Source organism: Castor canadensis, chromosome 9, assembly GCF_047511655.1.
Source record: "Castor canadensis chromosome 9, mCasCan1.hap1v2, whole genome shotgun sequence".
NCBI lineage: Eukaryota > Metazoa > Chordata > Mammalia > Rodentia > Castoridae > Castor > Castor canadensis.
The window spans coordinates 115,622,010-115,638,902 of NC_133394.1; the positions used below are offsets into that span (position 1 = coordinate 115,622,010).

General features: G+C 38.6%; 1 protein-coding gene across 2 annotated transcripts in view; it reads right to left on the bottom strand.

Moving 5' to 3' along the window:
* Nucleotides 1-15,091, bottom strand: part of Slain2 (SLAIN motif family member 2) — a 64,103-nt gene extending 49,012 nt beyond the window's left edge. The window contains exon 1 of one of the 2 annotated variants that reach the window (XM_020158459.2): nt 14,383-15,091. In XM_020158459.2, coding sequence (XP_020014048.1) covers nt 14,383-14,771 — 389 coding nt within the window. In that variant the 5' untranslated portion in view covers nt 14,772-15,091. The remainder of the gene's footprint in view (nt 1-14,382) is intronic. The other variant, XM_020158460.2, reaches the window with a different exon arrangement.
* Between the last annotated feature and the right edge of the window lie 1,802 nt (nt 15,092-16,893).

Sequence of the window (16,893 nt, forward strand, 5' to 3'; positions counted from 1 at the left end):
TGAATTCAGGGCCTCATGTTGTTTAGGCTGGCACTCTACCATTTGACCCGTGCCTCCAGCCCTAGTATTTTTTCCTATTGCTAATAAAACTTCTATTAAAATATTATTTGAAAAAATGTATGGGCATAAAGTCAAAATACACTGATAACAAAAGTTTATTAACAGAGAAAAGATTAAACATCTGTTGAATTTTCTAATTGTTGTTATTTTATAGATCCTAGTATTAGCTTCTTGAATTATAATGAAATTAAAATATTTTATCTACTTTGTGAAAATTATGAGCAGATAAAAATAGAAATGTGTGGTAACCCATATCTGCAATCCCAGCACTTGGGAGGCTGAGGCAGGAGGATCTTGAGTTCTAGGCAAGCCTGGGCCACATAGTTTGAGGCTATCCTGGGCTCAAAAAAACAAAAACATACAAAATGACTAAGAGGAAAACCTAAATATATATATTTAGATACATTTATTTAATATAAGCATATTTAAATATATATGTTTAAATATGTGTTTAACCTTACCAACAGTTTAGTCTGAAATATTAGGTTTCTGAAGTACTTAAAAGACTTTATTAATATTTTTAAGTCACATGCCACAGCAGGAAGTAAAAAAGAATGACACACTACATTCTGCTTATAGAACTAAAGTTGTATTAATAACAGTGTAAACATTTTCTTTTTATCTATGAGTTTTATATATATTCATATTCACATATATATGAATGAAGATATGGGTGGGTATGTGAAGGTTCTTGAAGTATACTGTATTTTGAGATGGCTAGAAACCACAAAATACATTTTAGGGGGAAGGACAGTATTTTTAAAACTGATATTTTCCTGAGAGAAAAGTCATTCTATTACACCATTGTTAAGAGTCTGTGGTTGTGTATATCTATGCAATTTGTATATACTTTTATAACTGTCTTCACATGGGACTCTAAGCTTCTTAAGAATTCTAAGCAGGAATATCACAACATTCCTTATGTCTTTCCATCCTCAAAGAAAACTGCCTGCATGGTAGAAAAGGAACTTAATATTGCAAAATGAATAAAGTAACTATAAAAATTCATAACAGAGCACTGTATTTTTCCTGAAATATTACAGATGAATTTTTACAGCTTTTCTTGTTTATCCAGTTGTAAGATCAACAGAACCAAACTTTTCCTACTTTAATTCATACTAATTTTACCTTATTTGTTCCTTACAAAATACCGGTGTAACTAACCAGGTTCTCTTCCAAGTGACAGTGATAGGAGGCTGGTTTAATATCTTCTTGGATCCCTTAACTTTCTTCCCTTTCTATCATTTTATCTGTCATTTATTTAAACTTAATTACCAAAGCTAGAAGTTATGAGCTAAAGATTTGAAACTATACACAACATGTACTTCCACCCAATAAATAAAAAAATTTGAACTCACCTTGTTTTCTATCTCCACAAATTTAATCAACACAACCCACTGATTCATTAATGTCTCTCAAATCCATCCTTTCCTTTTCATTTCCACTGATCTCAGGTAGTCTAGGCCTCCATGTGACCAAATATAGACTGATTCAATAGTCTTAACTGATTTTCTCATACATTCTAGACTTACATTCTTCCACTCGATCATTCACCCTCTCTACTACTTAGCTGTCTAAAACACAGATCTGTGTAACATTGCCCCATAACTCAAGTTTTTCCCATAAGATTCAGTGCAGTTTAGTTTTCAAGATCCTGTTATATTTTATCCAAAACTACATCCTTTGATCTCCCTCAAATATTATAGTAAAAAAATCTCTCTTCTTCAGCCAAAATGACCTAATAAATGTTCACTTCATGAATGTTGTCATTTCACTATGGGGAAAAAAATAATTTCCTTTTCACTTTCTTTATCTAAACCAAGCCTCACATCAAGGTCTGCTGAAGATGTAAATGTTTCATAGAGTTTCAACCATCAAAATTCTTATGACTTTTTTTTTTCTTTTTTTTTTTGGGTGGGATTGGCGTTTGAACTGAGGGCTTTGTGCTTGCAAAGCAGGCACTCTACCATGTGAGCATACTTCTAGTCCACTTTGTTCTAGTCATTTTGAAGATGGAAGTCTTGTGAACTATTTGCCCAGGTTGGCCTCAAACTATAATCCTCAGCCTCCCAAGTAGCTAGAATCACAGGTGTGAACCACCGGTGCCTGGCTAATGACTACTTCTTATTATCTTAATATAGTGTTCCACCAGTAGTAGGTACTCAAAATAAATGATTAATGATTATTTCGAGGGTGACCATTCATTCCTTTGTCACTTTTTTTTTTTTTGAGACATGGTCTCGCTGCATAGCCCAAGCTGCCCTGAAACTTGCAACCATCCTGCTTCAACCTCCTGAATGCTGGGATTATAGGCGTGTGATACACACGTGGCTACCTAGGAAAGTAATAATGCGTGTTGTACTGGCATGCCATCTGGTTAGTATTCCCTTGACTCTCACATAGTGTCCAGGTTTACACAATACATTGTACAACCCCTTGAGTTACTCTTAATTTTCAGAGCAATACTATTTTTGACTGAGCAAGCACAGATGGAGCAAGGTAACTAGAAGACACGTGTCACAGGTTAAGCATCTTAATCCAAAAATATGAAAATGCTCCAAAATCCAAAACTTTTTGGGTGCTGACCTGAAGTCACAAGTACAAAATTCTACACCATGAACCTTCATTTTATGCATAAGAGTATTTAAAATATTGTATAAAATTACCTTCCAGGCTATGCATATAAGGTATACATAAAACAGAAATGAATTTTGTGTTTAAACTTGGGTGCTACCCTAAGATACTTCACTACATGTATGTGAATATTCCAAGATTCAAAACATCACAAAATCTGAAACATTTCTTGTCCCAGACCTTTTGGATAAGGATATTCAACCTGTATTGCAATATAGCACTAGATATTTCTGGTCAAGCTGACACCATACCATTTCAGGCACTGGTTCTTAACCTTGGGGTCATTTTGTCTCCAAGGGACATCTGATCATGTCTAGAGACATTTCTGGTTGGCTAGAGATGCTGCGAGACATCCTACAAGGCACAGAACAGCACCCACAACAAAAAATTATCTAACCCAAAGGACCAAGTTGAAAAGTCTTACTCTAAGAATATCCTTATATAATACAGTAAGATCAAAAAATGGAAACTAAACAATCTCGAAACCACCTTGATATATATTATTTCCTTCTTAGGTAAGTGACCTTGATCTTTAACCATGTAGCTTGATGTGATGGTTTTCATGCAACCCATTTAAGTAGTTGCAATAAAATGGAAAGACTATCACTGTGGACTCAATACTTCGGCGTGAATTGGACTTTGCTGTGTTTCACGTCACAAGAAGAGGGCAAAACTCAGAGGCTGTTTCAAGTCAAGAAAGGTAGCTGTATCTTCTTTTCTCACCTATATTCTATTGCCACTAATTTTTCCAAAACACCATCTTGTTAGGAACATTCCAACATTCAAAAAAAAACCTCCCAGATTTCACAGGCCATCTATAATATGGTTTCCAACCCGATGATTCAACTTTGGTTTTTAAAATTCTCTTTTAACTTTTACTTTTGATTGGCACACGATAGTTGGATATATTTTCAACTTTATTTCTTATTTGTTCTCTCCAGTTAAGAACAATCTTTACTCCAGTTAAGTGTTTTCACAGGCCTTCCCTCAAGCCTACTTAAATGCAGCACTCATTCTTTCCCTTGTGCTCTTTGATTCTACAAAGAACAAGAAATACCCTTCATCTGTACCCAAATACAAAGTCTCAGCTCACATATTCAAGTCATATAAACATTGCTTCTATGAACTCTTATTATTGATTTCAGAGAGAAATTAATCCTGAGTTCATTCTTTCTCCAGCCAAAATCTAAGTATGTTGAAAGCTTAGTATCATGCTCCACTCAGTCATTTAAACAAGTATTTATGTAGCAGCTCCCATTGGCTAGGCATGGTATTAGACAGAAATTCAAAGATAAGTTAAGATAAAACTAGGTTATTAAACCTCACATGGAGGTTATCAGCCTCTTTCACCCACAGTCTGCACTGCCATCAAGACTTATACATAGTACCTGCCCATCAAGTTCCAAACTTCTACATTCGGGTTTCTAAGATTCATTAGTTGTTTGGGTTTTGGTTTTTAGTCTTCTCCAAATCAGCCCTGGCTACAGAAACCACTGGCAAATAAGAATTTTAACAAGTCAACACATGGTTCATTCTCTCTCTCTTAGAAGGGAAATGAACAGGCCCACTGAAAAATACACATATTCACATCCTAAAATTACTAAAGTAATCTTTCCAGAGCTACTATTTAGGTATTAATAGAGATATATAATCTAATTATAATTATAAAATATATTACCAATTAGGCACCAAATACATAGTAAGAGCTGCTTCACTACTTTGGTAGCACCTATTAAAACCCATTCCTCAAGTTTATCAGAGTCAGGAGTCACAGACTCAGCCTGGTCTACTTTTGGTTCTGACTCACACTTTTCAAACAAAATAACTCTCAACAGCAATGCGATTGGGTGTTTTTAAAAAAAACTCTCAGAGTGATAAGCAGAATGCTCTTGAATGGAGTAGTGCAGAGCTGTGTGGGAAAGGGGTTTCCTTCTCATAAACTGCAGACCTGGGAGATGTCTCGATTCATCTTCATCAAGTCTAAATCTTATCTTTCCAAATATTTTCATGAGTTTCATATACGGTACTGTACTATGGTGTTATCTTGCTTCTATTAGTCCTCATATTTCAAGGACATAAATTCATTTTTGCTTTTTTTCTGTATAGTCCTTTAATATCCTTCAGAAAGGTTCAGTTTTGTTCCAGAATTTGAGGCCGTTCCCAGACAGATCAAAGAATACGATGCTTTGCCTTTTTTGAGGCACTCCTAGTTTATCTAGTTTAAAGCCTTCCTTTCAAATAAGCTGGTTTGTTCCTAAAGCTATTCATTTCCTCCATAATTTAGATTTCAAAATGAAAGATCTCAACAATATGATTGTGACTAAATGGAACTGACAAAATAAGAACTTTTATTACTGAAAGTCTTCAAACTTTTCAAGCTTTTTTACAAGTTCATTTTTGCTATTAAACTAATACAACTGAGAAAGATGCCGGTGGCTTACACCTGTAATACTAGCTACTTGGGAGGCTGAGATTGGGAGGATCAAGGTTCGAGGCCAGCCCGGGCAAATAGTCTGTGAGACCTCATTTCCAAAATAGCCAGAGCAAAATGGGCTGAAGGCATGGCTCAAGCAGTGATTGCTTGCTTTTGCTTTGCAAGGAGGAAGCCCTGAGTTCAAACCCCAGTCCTGCCCAAACAAACAAACAAATACCTAATATAACTGATGTCAACATTCAGTGTGCTTTGACTAGGACAAGTCATCACTGTAAGAAACAGTGTAACTCAATCCATTTTACATTAAGACACTACGTAGTAGCAAGGAGCAGTGGTGGTTCACACCTATAATCTTTGCTACTCCAAAGACAGAGACTGGGAGGATCACAGCCCTGGAAACAGTTAGCAAGATCCCATCTCAACAACAAAAAAAAAAGCTGGTGTGGTGGCATGTGCCTGCTATATTAATTATGTTGAATGAGTAAATAGAAGGACTGTGATCCAGGCTGGCCCAGGCATAAATGTGAGACCCTGTTTGAAAAATAAAGCAAAAAGGGATGGTGGTAGGACTCAAGTGGTAGAGTACCTGCCTAGCAAGCGTGAAGCCCTGAATTCAAACCCCAGTATTGTAAAGGGAGGGAAAAAAAGGAACAAACGAAAAGACATTATGCAATGCTATTTACTAACTAAATTTGTCTCTATATTTTTAAAAAATCATGTCAAAATCACATTATTTATATATATACTATATATATCCTGTGATATATAGAGCTCTCTCTGTATATCCTTCCATGATATACATGATATGCATACATGAACATATCCACATATATAGTTATGGGTATATTCTCAGTAGAAGGGCAAGTCCCTGTAAATGCAGGGAGAAGGCAGGTAGCCCTACGGGGTTACCAGAGCATTAGCACCAGATTCCCTGACAGTTTGGCATAAGGATCTGCATGCATGGTAGTCCCAAAGATGAAACTTTGGGACCAGGAGCAACAGTGGTGTTGAGCAGCAACATCAGTAATGAGCAATTTACACAAAGGGATAGCATCATAGTCATCTTTATATTCCTGAACAGGACCATAGTATCTTCTGTGTAGTAAGAATTCAGTTACATTAAACTAAATTGAATCAATCTAATTATCAGTGATGTTAGGCTAAAATAAGGTGAAGCTCTAAAATAATGACAGCAAATTCTTGTATGGCCCCGTATCAGTTACAGATGAGGAATTTCACACATACTCTTGAATAACAGTAGTACTGAATCTGTACTCTCCCATGACGGATCCATGACTTACCCTGGAAAAGCCATAAGTGGATTTACCAGAGTATAAGAAAGCTAATCTCCAATCTCAAAACTGTACAAGAAAAGAAGAAATATCTGTTCTATCCAGTTTGAATAAACAGCTTAAAAACTAGACACATGACCACATCTCATATATTTCTAATTTAACTTTCTATGATATTATGTCATGTGGAAGTTCCTAGGGTCCCTGCAAAGAGCCTGACAACACATTATCAATTTTCCCTAGAATCTCTTATTTTCTTTCTTTCTCGTTTCTCTTCTCTCCCTCTCCATTATTTTTCTTGTTTGTTTGTTTGTTGAGAGACAGAGTCTCACTACATAACCTAGGCTGGCTTCAAACACTCCATCCTCCTGCTTCAACCTCTTAAATGCTAGGAGTACAGACAAAGGCCACCACACCCAACAATGAATCTCTATTTTCAATCTGCTGTCAGCATTACAGATTTAGGGGGCTTACGTCAGTAGTAATGAAGCTCTCAAAGGTGAGAAAAAGGAGTATGATAATAAAATAACAAACTTCAGGATGCTAACAAACTATTTAACAAATATTGATTAGGCAATGAAGTCTCTGTGTTTATACATACGCACAATATTAAGCTCTCAGCTACACCAGTGTGACACAGTAAATGATGAAACATAAACACATTAGAAAGTATTTCATTAATACATTCCCCTTTTGGCCAGAAGTAAATTCTTTTTCAATTAGCACCATTCATAGTAGCGATGGAGCAAACAATGTTAAGTGACTCGAATAGTCAGTTCTTAATTCTCCCCTCAACACCGTATAGTTTATTTTAAATAGCAAAAGATATTTTATGTGTGATATATTCTAGCTTATTCTTTTAACTACTGTAAATGTAAAAATAAGGATGACGTTGTGGGTGTTGATTACAGGCCAACAGGCCAAAGAAGGACATGAATAATGCTACTTATCTAATGTAGATTTCAACCCTACTCCAAATAAAAGATATAATTGTGATATCACTGTGATATAGGACCATTTTAAGTATACAAACATCAACTAAAAACTTTACCCTGCATGCTTAATTAAGCATAATACCTAAGAGATTCTTGAGTTGCCTCAACAAATTAACTTCTCAAATAACTGCTGAGAAAGAAATGAGGACTGGATCTGTTTTTACCACCACCAACAAACTAAATGGGGACGTGAAAATGATCAAAATGCAGCCACTGTGGAAAACAGTAAGACAGCTCCCCAAAATATTAAATGCAGAATTATCATTTGATCCAACAATTCCACTTCTGAACATATACCCAAAAGAAGTGTAAGCAGAGACTCATAGCATTATTCACAATAGCCAATAGGAGAAGCAATGCAAGTGTCCATCGATGAAAAAGAAAATGTGATATATACATCCTAAAGAATAATAGTGTATTAACAAAGAAGGAAATCCTACTACATGCTACAAGATGAATAATCTTGACATGAAAAGTGAAATAAGCCAGTCACAAAAAGACAAGTACTGTATGATTCCATTTAGGTGAGGTACCTACAGTAGCCAAATTCATAGGCACTGAAAGCAGAATAGTGGTTGCCAAGGGCTGGAAGCAGGTGGAGTGAGGAGTTATTGTTTAGTAGTTAATGGAGTTTTAGTTTAGAAAAAATAATAAAGTTCTAGAGATAAATGTGGTATGGTTTCATAACAATATTAATGTACGTTGTTGTCACCAAACTGGACATTTAAAAATGATTAACAAGGAAAGGTCTATGTTACTTATATTGTAAGTAAAAAATTTAAAAATGGACCAAAGACCTAAAGACAGAAATTTAAGAGTTAAAATTATAAACCTCTTATAAGAAACCTTCCAATCTTCGATTGGGCAGTGGTTTCTTACCTATGACACCAAAAGCAACAAAAGAAAAAAAAAGACTGGACTTCACCATTAAAAACTGCTTCAGAGATTCTTCAACAAAATGAAAAGATATGGGCTGGGGACATGCCTCAAGTGGTAGAGCACTTGCCTAGGTTGGGCAAGGTCCTGGGTTCAATCCCCAGTAATGCAACAACAAAAACAAAAAAGAAAAAGATAAATAAAAAAGAGGGAGAGAAAATGAAAAGACAATACACAGTATGGGAGAAAACATTTGTAAATCATATACCTCATCAGGCATTAGTATCCAGAATATACTAAGAATCCTCACAATTTAAGGATTAAGGGTAAAGACAAATAATCCAATTAGAAAATTGGCAAAGGGGTTAAACAGACATTTCTCCAAAGAAGATAATACTAACAGCCAACAAGCACAGGAAATGATGGCTCACCATCATTAGTCACTAGGCAAAATGCAAATGAGAACCGATCTGAGATACCAATAGGTTGGTTATAATTTAAAAGAAAAACAAATGTTTACAAAGATGTGGAAAAATGAGAACACTTGTAGGAATGTAAAATGGTGCAGCCACTGTGAAAACAATCTGGCAGTTCTTAAAAAGTTAAACATGGAGTTACTATTTGGAATAATTCTACTCCTAAGCATATTCCCAAGAAAAGTTAAAATACACATTCATCTGAAAACTTGTAAATAAATATTCATAGCAACACTATTCATAATAGCCAAAACAATCCATGTGTCCACCAGCTGATAAATGGGTAAATAAAATGTGGCAAATGCATACAATGGAATATTGTTCAGACACATAAAGGGATGGAAAAATATAGGCAATACTCTCATACATGCTACAACATGGATTAACCCTGAAAACATTTATGCTAAATGACAGAAAACACAAAAGGTCCCCATACAATTTCATTTATATCAAATGACCACAAAAGGCACTTTGATAGACACAGAAAGTAGATTAATGGAGCAAGGAAAAGGGTGGAAATGAAGAGGGAATGCTAATGGGTTGGTGTTTCCTTTGCCAATGATAAAAATGTTCTGGAATTAGATAGTGGTGACGGTTACACAATTGTGAATACACTAAGTTACTGAATTGTATGCTTTGAAATGATACATTTTGTAGTATGAAATTGTATCTCAACAATGAGAAACTAAAGAATGAAAAATACATTACATGGAGAGCATTAGTACAAAGAAGGAATAGACTAAGATATTGGAACAAAATACGCAAATTTGATACTAAATGACAGAGAAGAGAGAAATATCTTCTTTAGTTTCTGTGTTTTTTCTGCCACTAGATTGTTCAAATGGACAGGAAAGAACAAACATTCTTCAAAGGAAATTGACATTCAAATGAAGCAAGGTGACAGTAAGCCAGACTGTAAGACAAAATGGGTTTAGACCTACCCCTCCAAAGGCTGGAGATGATAAAAAATTTCATCACTGAATAATGTCAATCAGAATATCACAAAGAACAAGAACAGGATTAAAAGCCTGACTCAGAGAAAATATGGTAGTTTCTTTTTTCTTTTACTTTTTTAGCAGTACTAGGGTTTGAACTCAGGCCTCAAGCTCAAGTGCTGTACTTCTTGAGCCACGCCTCCAATTCTGAGAGTTTCTAGAGAAAGATAAGATAAGCAGTACGTTTCTAGAACTGATTCCTTGCAAAATTCAAGATAAAAAAAGAATGTGAATTTAGGAAAAAGGTTTTCACAAAAGCAAGGAAGATTCACCATGAGCGAGTCAAAACAAAATTCACTGTAATTTCTATTTTAATAGGTTTACTTCATTGCAGATAAGAACCCTATAGACACATTATAACTTAATTACAGCAAGGCATTTGGGAAAATCTTCCATAATATCCACACAAACAAAATGTCCTGTGAGCCTGACAATAATAGTTGGAATTAATAGTTATAGAACAACTATAATGTGTGTTAATTAGTGGATTGGTGTTAATCTGGAGGGAGTCAAATTTAGTTGCATACTTCAGAGTAATTTGTTTTATCATTTTAATACTTTTGTCAACAATTTGATTAATGACTTAGTAGGTATGTCTATCAAATATGAAGATACCAAAAAACCCAGAAAAAATAAATATTAAAAGCCTAAATCAAGACTGACAAAGTGAAATTTAAATGTCATACATATTTGTATGTTTATATATAGATATGTATTTTTTTTATTACTTATTTATTGTTTTGGCGCTTGCTAGGCGGCACTCTACTGCTTGAGCCATACCTTAAGCCCTTAAATGCCTTTATATTTAAGCTAAAAAAGTTTATTACACAATAGGTTAGGGAGACCCATTTTAACATCTATGTATAAAATATGAATGAGAAGTTCACACTACTGGTTCATATTAAGCCTAAGTAACATAAGTTAAAACTGTTAGTACATAACAGTTTAAAGTATAATATCTTTAGTTACTATTTAAAAACAATATTTTAAAAAACAGTATTTAGCAAGATATACCCATCCCACTCTATCTGGTCTAGAATGAAATGTGAGTAAAATTTTAGATACCATGTCTTATGACAATGAGCAACCACGGTTATTAAGAAATAATTCCAAAACAAATTTAAAAATATAAAAGAAAAAAATAATTATGATTGAAGATCAGAGAATTACATTGTCTAAGAAATTATTAAATGAGTTGTGATTTATTCTGGAGAAAAGCATGCTCAGAGTGTATGGTGGAGAGAAGGGGTCATCAGATACTTGACAGTTGTCTCCCAATAGTTAAAGGGACCACTCATGTGGAAAAGGCACTATTGTATTTGGAAAAAGCAAAATACAGTAGGAACAGCATAGACTAGGATGTATAAAGAGTTGGATTCTAATCTTAGCTCCATCATTTACCATGTGTTATTTGATCCCGAAATAAAGTTTTCTTACCTAGAAAATGATATGTAGCTTACAAATGTATAAAAATTAAATGCAAAAATATTTGTTAGCTGCCTGGCACAGTCTGACACACTGCAATGCACAATGTTAGTTCCTTTCCCCAGACTTTTGAGTTATTCTACAACAGTGTTTTTCAAACTGAGTTGGAACCCATGAATGGGTCAAAGTCAGTTTACTGATTGGTAACTAGTATTTTTCCCCCCAATGAAACTACAAAATAGAAAATGTTAAGAGTACAGCACTCAGTAAAAGTAACCAAAGTTTTGTGAAACTTTTGTTTCAGTTACTCATATGCATGTGTTAATTATGAAATAAAATGTATTTCATATTATGAAGATGGGTCCCTCCTCTCCCCCCAAACAAACTAGTGAAAGTCACAGCTGTAGACATTGCTGCCTACGTGTGTTCATTAAGTAATTAACTAGTTCCTAAGGAATTGAAGTAAGTTTAGGAAACAAACCATACCTCTTAGAGATTTACTATGTTCAGTACATATTTGCATCTCAAAGAAGTCCAGCATTAAAGAAACCAGTTTATTTTTGTTGAATCCAGTTTTCCCTGCATTAATTTTACCCCAGAGCCCACATTTATTTTTCCACATAATACCTGTAGGAACTCTCAACATTTTGTGGTATGTAAACTTAGGACAAAACATTCTTCTAGATGAAAAAGTACAATGGGTAGAACTCATGGAGGGTAGATTTTTGGTTTGCTAAGACAAAAAAAAAAAACCAAAAAACTCTTGCTGGTTATGAATCTTCCTGCTACTGACATCCACCCCCTCCAATTTATAATCCAAATAATTTTAACTATGACTTATCCAACTTTGTGTGTGTGTGTGTGTGTGTGTGTGGTGCTAGGGATGTTCACAGGGCTTCATGCATGCTAGGTGAGTACTCACCACTGAAGCAACTGCCCCTCAGCCCTTCAACTATTAATTCAAATCTTTTCAGAAAAAGCTTAAGACATCTATAATATCAAGATATGAAGCCAGATCAAAGCACTAAGCAGCAATCGTCCAGTCAAAGAAACTCCTGACAAGTATCTAAAAAGATATGTTTTACAAATCTTTTTGGTTTGTGTTCACAAAACAAACAGCCAAAGAATCAGCTTCTCTAAGTAGAGTCAATGTGTTCTAATAATAAGTAATCTAAAATGGTCTGATGAGTGCAGCTAATCCTCATTATTACGAGCACTGGTATCATCATCACTTAGAAGAGACATGTGATGATATCTGGATGATTCTGGGTTCTTGTAAAGCACACACATACCCAGAATTCCTTTGGGAAGACGTGATTTCACACTTATATGATAAACAGCCACTACCACAGTCTATTCTAATACTTGGTATCACTTTGCAATAACATAAAGGGCTTGAATCATATTCAGGAGTACCTCTGTCATTCATATCTTTCTAATTTGGAATTAGAAATTCCTCCTGTAGTCTTCAAGTATAAATTGCTGTTCTCACTCCCCACCCCCAGCCTCCAATGCCACCTCCTCAAAGTTTGTCCCAACTACTGTTTTTTTTTTTGTTGTTTTGTTTTTATTTTATATTTTATTTCATTCTATTTTAGTTTTGTCCCAAGTATAAATTGTTGTTCTCACTCCCCACCCCCAGCCTCCAATGCCACCTCCTCAAATTTTGTCCCAGCTACTGGTTTTTTTGTTTTTATATTTTATTTCATTGTTTTATAGTTTAGTCTCAACTACTCTGGAACATTATTTTCTTCCCAGTTTCTGGGCACTTTCAGCATTTCTTGTTCTATCATTCTCTCAGAAATTTACTGTTTACAATCCTACTCTGTTTAACTGCATAAAACTTAGCTCTCAACCTGACGGTAACTAGTCTATGAAAAACCATATACACTTAAAGAATCTTTACAATCTCTCATGGCATAACAATATGAGCTCACTAAATATTCTTGATTTAAATAACTAGGCTTAAGAGTAACAGTAGCCAGTAGAGAATTTACTATATGCCAGGACCAGTGCTAAAAGTACTTGGATTATCTCATTTAGTCTTCACAAATCTCTGGAGGTAAGAACTATAAACTGCTCCATCAAATAGAGGGAAAAAGTGAAGCTCAAAGTAACTTGTTCAAGGTCATAAGGCTAGTAAGTGGTAAAGCCAGAGCATGATCTGCGCAAAGCTCAGAACACTTCAAAGTTCAGGCCTGCAACAGCAGTGCACGAAGGGCTTCGATTTCAGTAAGTTAGAAGTTTCCATTTCAACAAAGGATACAGACATTTTAGCTAAGAGTTAAAACTTTAAAAAGGATGAATTACGTGAATTTCCCACAGACGTATTTATTAAGTCGCAATAAAAAAAAAAAGAAGGCAAAAGCTTCCTGTATCCTTTATTATTTAAAGTTATATTACGGTATGGGTCACAATTTCATCAAGACGTGCCTTATGACAATCCAGCTTTGGTTTAAATTTTTAAGCAGGACTCTTTTTCTCTGTCCCTAGGATGACACGGAAATGAAAGACAGGTTTGATAACTATCACTTCACAGCTCTGAAAAACGTCAGACCCAATTCTTGCTTAAAAAATAAGAGCTGAGGCTCTTGTTCCACCCCGACTCTTCACACAAAGCAGCACCATCCTCTACCCTCTTCACACAAAGCAAGCCTCACCCCTCTACCTAAAAGGGTGGAGGGCTCTGATTCACACGGCCTTCCCTTCGCACCAGAAATACATATCCACCCCACTCTGGTCCGAAACACTGACCGTTGCACAGACGTGGACGACTCGGGCCTGCCCCACCCCCAACGTCCTCCCCGCGCACCCAGTGATTCCTCATCAAGCAGACAGACCCCTCCCCAACATCCAACATGCCCAGACCATCATCCAAAAGCTGTTATTTCACACAAAGCAGGATCCCTCCCTACAAAGCCGCTTCCCATCTCTGACTTCTCCGAGCGAGGTGACCGTCTTCAGGTGTGCCAACTCACAGAGTCCCCCCACCTGGGTCCAGCCCCTTTCCTTGCGCACGCCTTCAATTCCCAACTCCAGCTGACCTTCTCGCAATCAAAGCAAGAAAACCACCAGCCCACACCGGAATGCGGGCTACACAAAGCTCAGCGTCCCACCAGGGCGACCCCGGCCGGACGCTCCTTCGCCCCCGACCCGTCCCCGCCCAGTCCGGCCCGGCGCCCCGCGCTCGCTCACCAGCTTTCCTCCTCCTCCTCCCAGCCTGACAAGCGCTCCAGCTCGTCGGGCCGCAGCGGCTCCACCTCGTCCAGCAAGCCGCCCTCGCCCGCCGCCAGCAGGGAGGTGGCGTCCCGCAGCTCCTCACCACTCGTCCGCCTCGGGCCCGAGCCGGCCCCGCTGCTGCACTTGGCGCTGAGGCCCAAGGGGAAGCCCCGAGGGGACGCCGCGCCGGAGGAAGGAGTGGATACCCCGGCCCGACCCGGGCTGCCCGGCCCGAGGGGGCCTGCGCCCTGCACAGCTCCCGAGCGGCTCCTCAGCTGCTCGTTCTGCTTCTCCAGCTTCTTCACCAGTTCCTGCAGCTTCCGCACCTCCTGGTCCGCGTTCACGTTGGAGTTAACGTCCTCCATCCCGGCCCCGCCGCCCGCCACCCGCTCCGACTCTCAGCGACAGGGAAAGAGCCGGAGGAAAGAGGCGTCGCCCCGCCGCCGCCGCTCACTCTAGCCGAGGCGCCGGCATAGAGCAGGGCCAGGCCCCACCGCCAGGGTCCCCCCAGCTCGGGTTCCGAAGCGCCGCTGGCCCCAGCCGAGCCGCCTCATCTGCGCCGGCTCCGGGATTGGGGGAGGCGGCGCCAATATCCGGCCTCTGCCGCCATCTTCCCTCCGTCCCTCCGCCCCCTGCAGTTCTGCCCAGTCGGTGACCTCAGAGCGTCGGGGGTAGACGTGGCCGCCCGCGGACGCTGAAAGGACCAGGCACACAGCTCGCGGAGGGGCGGGGAAGTGGGCGGGGGCTGGCGGGAGTGGGCGGGGTATGCGCGTTGTAGGCGGGGTTTAGCCCGGAAGGGGCGTGGCAGGAGGGCCGGCGGAGGTGGGGCCAGCCAGGTCCGCAGCTGAGCGCGGCTCACCCCCTACCCCGCCCAGAGCTGAGATAGGTGTTGTCGCAGGCCGGGCTGAGATTGCGACCGCGACTCTTGGTCGGCCCCGCCTGTTGGGCCTGGATGAGGGACGTGGAAGTGTATTCGCCCTCATGCATGGTTATGGGACGCGCGGGCCGGTTCGTGGGTGCGTGTTCAGCTGGGCCCAAAGGAGAGTTTCTTCGTCTGTTTAGCAAATACTGAATTGGAGTTGGTTCCTCCTTGAAAGCGGAGATTGTCAGAGCTGGCGGGAGCCCCAGACACCATCTGTGGCCCGTTTCTTCCCTTGAAAGTGAGAAACTCGACTCTCACATAGTTAAGAGAGGTCTAAGGTCAAAATAATAGCCATAATTTGTTGAGTGCTCTCTACGAGCTAGACACTGTGCTAAGCACTTTTAAAGGCATTATCTCATCCGCTAAAACATAGTTTTTCCGATTTGAGGTTTACAGCACACTGGCACGGAAACCGGGCATATAAAACCACTTCTCTCCGCCTTTCTACGTTCAGTGATGCACACTCTGCTCTTTGGATCTTTTTTTTTTTTTCCGTAAAAAAACTTTTTTTCCTGGTATGCCTTGACTTTTTAAAAAGTTGTGGGCTAAATGTACGTAAGAGACATGTTGACAAATAATGAAGAATGTAAAGACATGAATGAACCAAAATCTGTCTGTTTTTACACCTATCTTTTTTTTCTTTTTTTGCAGTAGTAGGGTTTGAACTCAGGGCCTCGTGCTTGCTAGGCAGGTGCTCTTCCACTTGAGCCACACCTCCAGCCCCAAATCTCTATAATGTGTACCGGTGACAGCAAAACCAAGCAAAATTTAAATGCTTCCTTTCCATCACGTTCACTGCTCTTCAGATGTCAGCTGTGAACTACTTGGCTTCTGTTTTCAGTTTTCTACCTGGTGCCTCCTCCACCCTTAGCTAACTCCGGCCCAGTCCTGTTACACCTGGGTGTGTACCCGTCTGACAGGACCTACTTCTGCCCTTTTGCCTTCCTGCACTGTTTTTTCCTTGCCTAGAATATCCTGCCTACCAAAGCAGGGTTTCTTTTCTTAAAACCTGTGCTCATCCATCCAGGGGACCTCTTCCTGACAATTCCACAGAGAGTTAGCACAATAGTTCCCTACAGGTGTTTGCACTTTTCAAAAAATTGCATTTCTCCTAGGAAGTCTTTCATTGTTTTTGTCTGTGTATCTGATTAAAAGGAACCATTCATTTTGCTTTCCATGTCTAGTACAGTGTCTGACAAAGTGAACATTCAAAACCTGGCTTGTTGAAATATAAGTTCTCACAGGTCAACAACCAGATAGATTGTTATTCATAGCAAAAAAACCCCAAAAAACAAACGCATAAATGCATCAATATGTTAAAAGTTTGCTAAGTATTTTCCTAGATATGCGGACTTTGTCAAAGGATTCCTTTGTTTGCTAACATAAAATTATTGTGAAGTAATACATGTTATCTATATAATGTACATCCAAATATTGCATTTAGTAGTTCGTGACATAGATTCCAACTAGCTAGTTTCTATAAGGAGAATCCTTCAGATATATTCCTTAAAAAGAGTAGTTCATTCAACATTATGAAGTTAACATTAATGTTCTGTGAGGCAAGG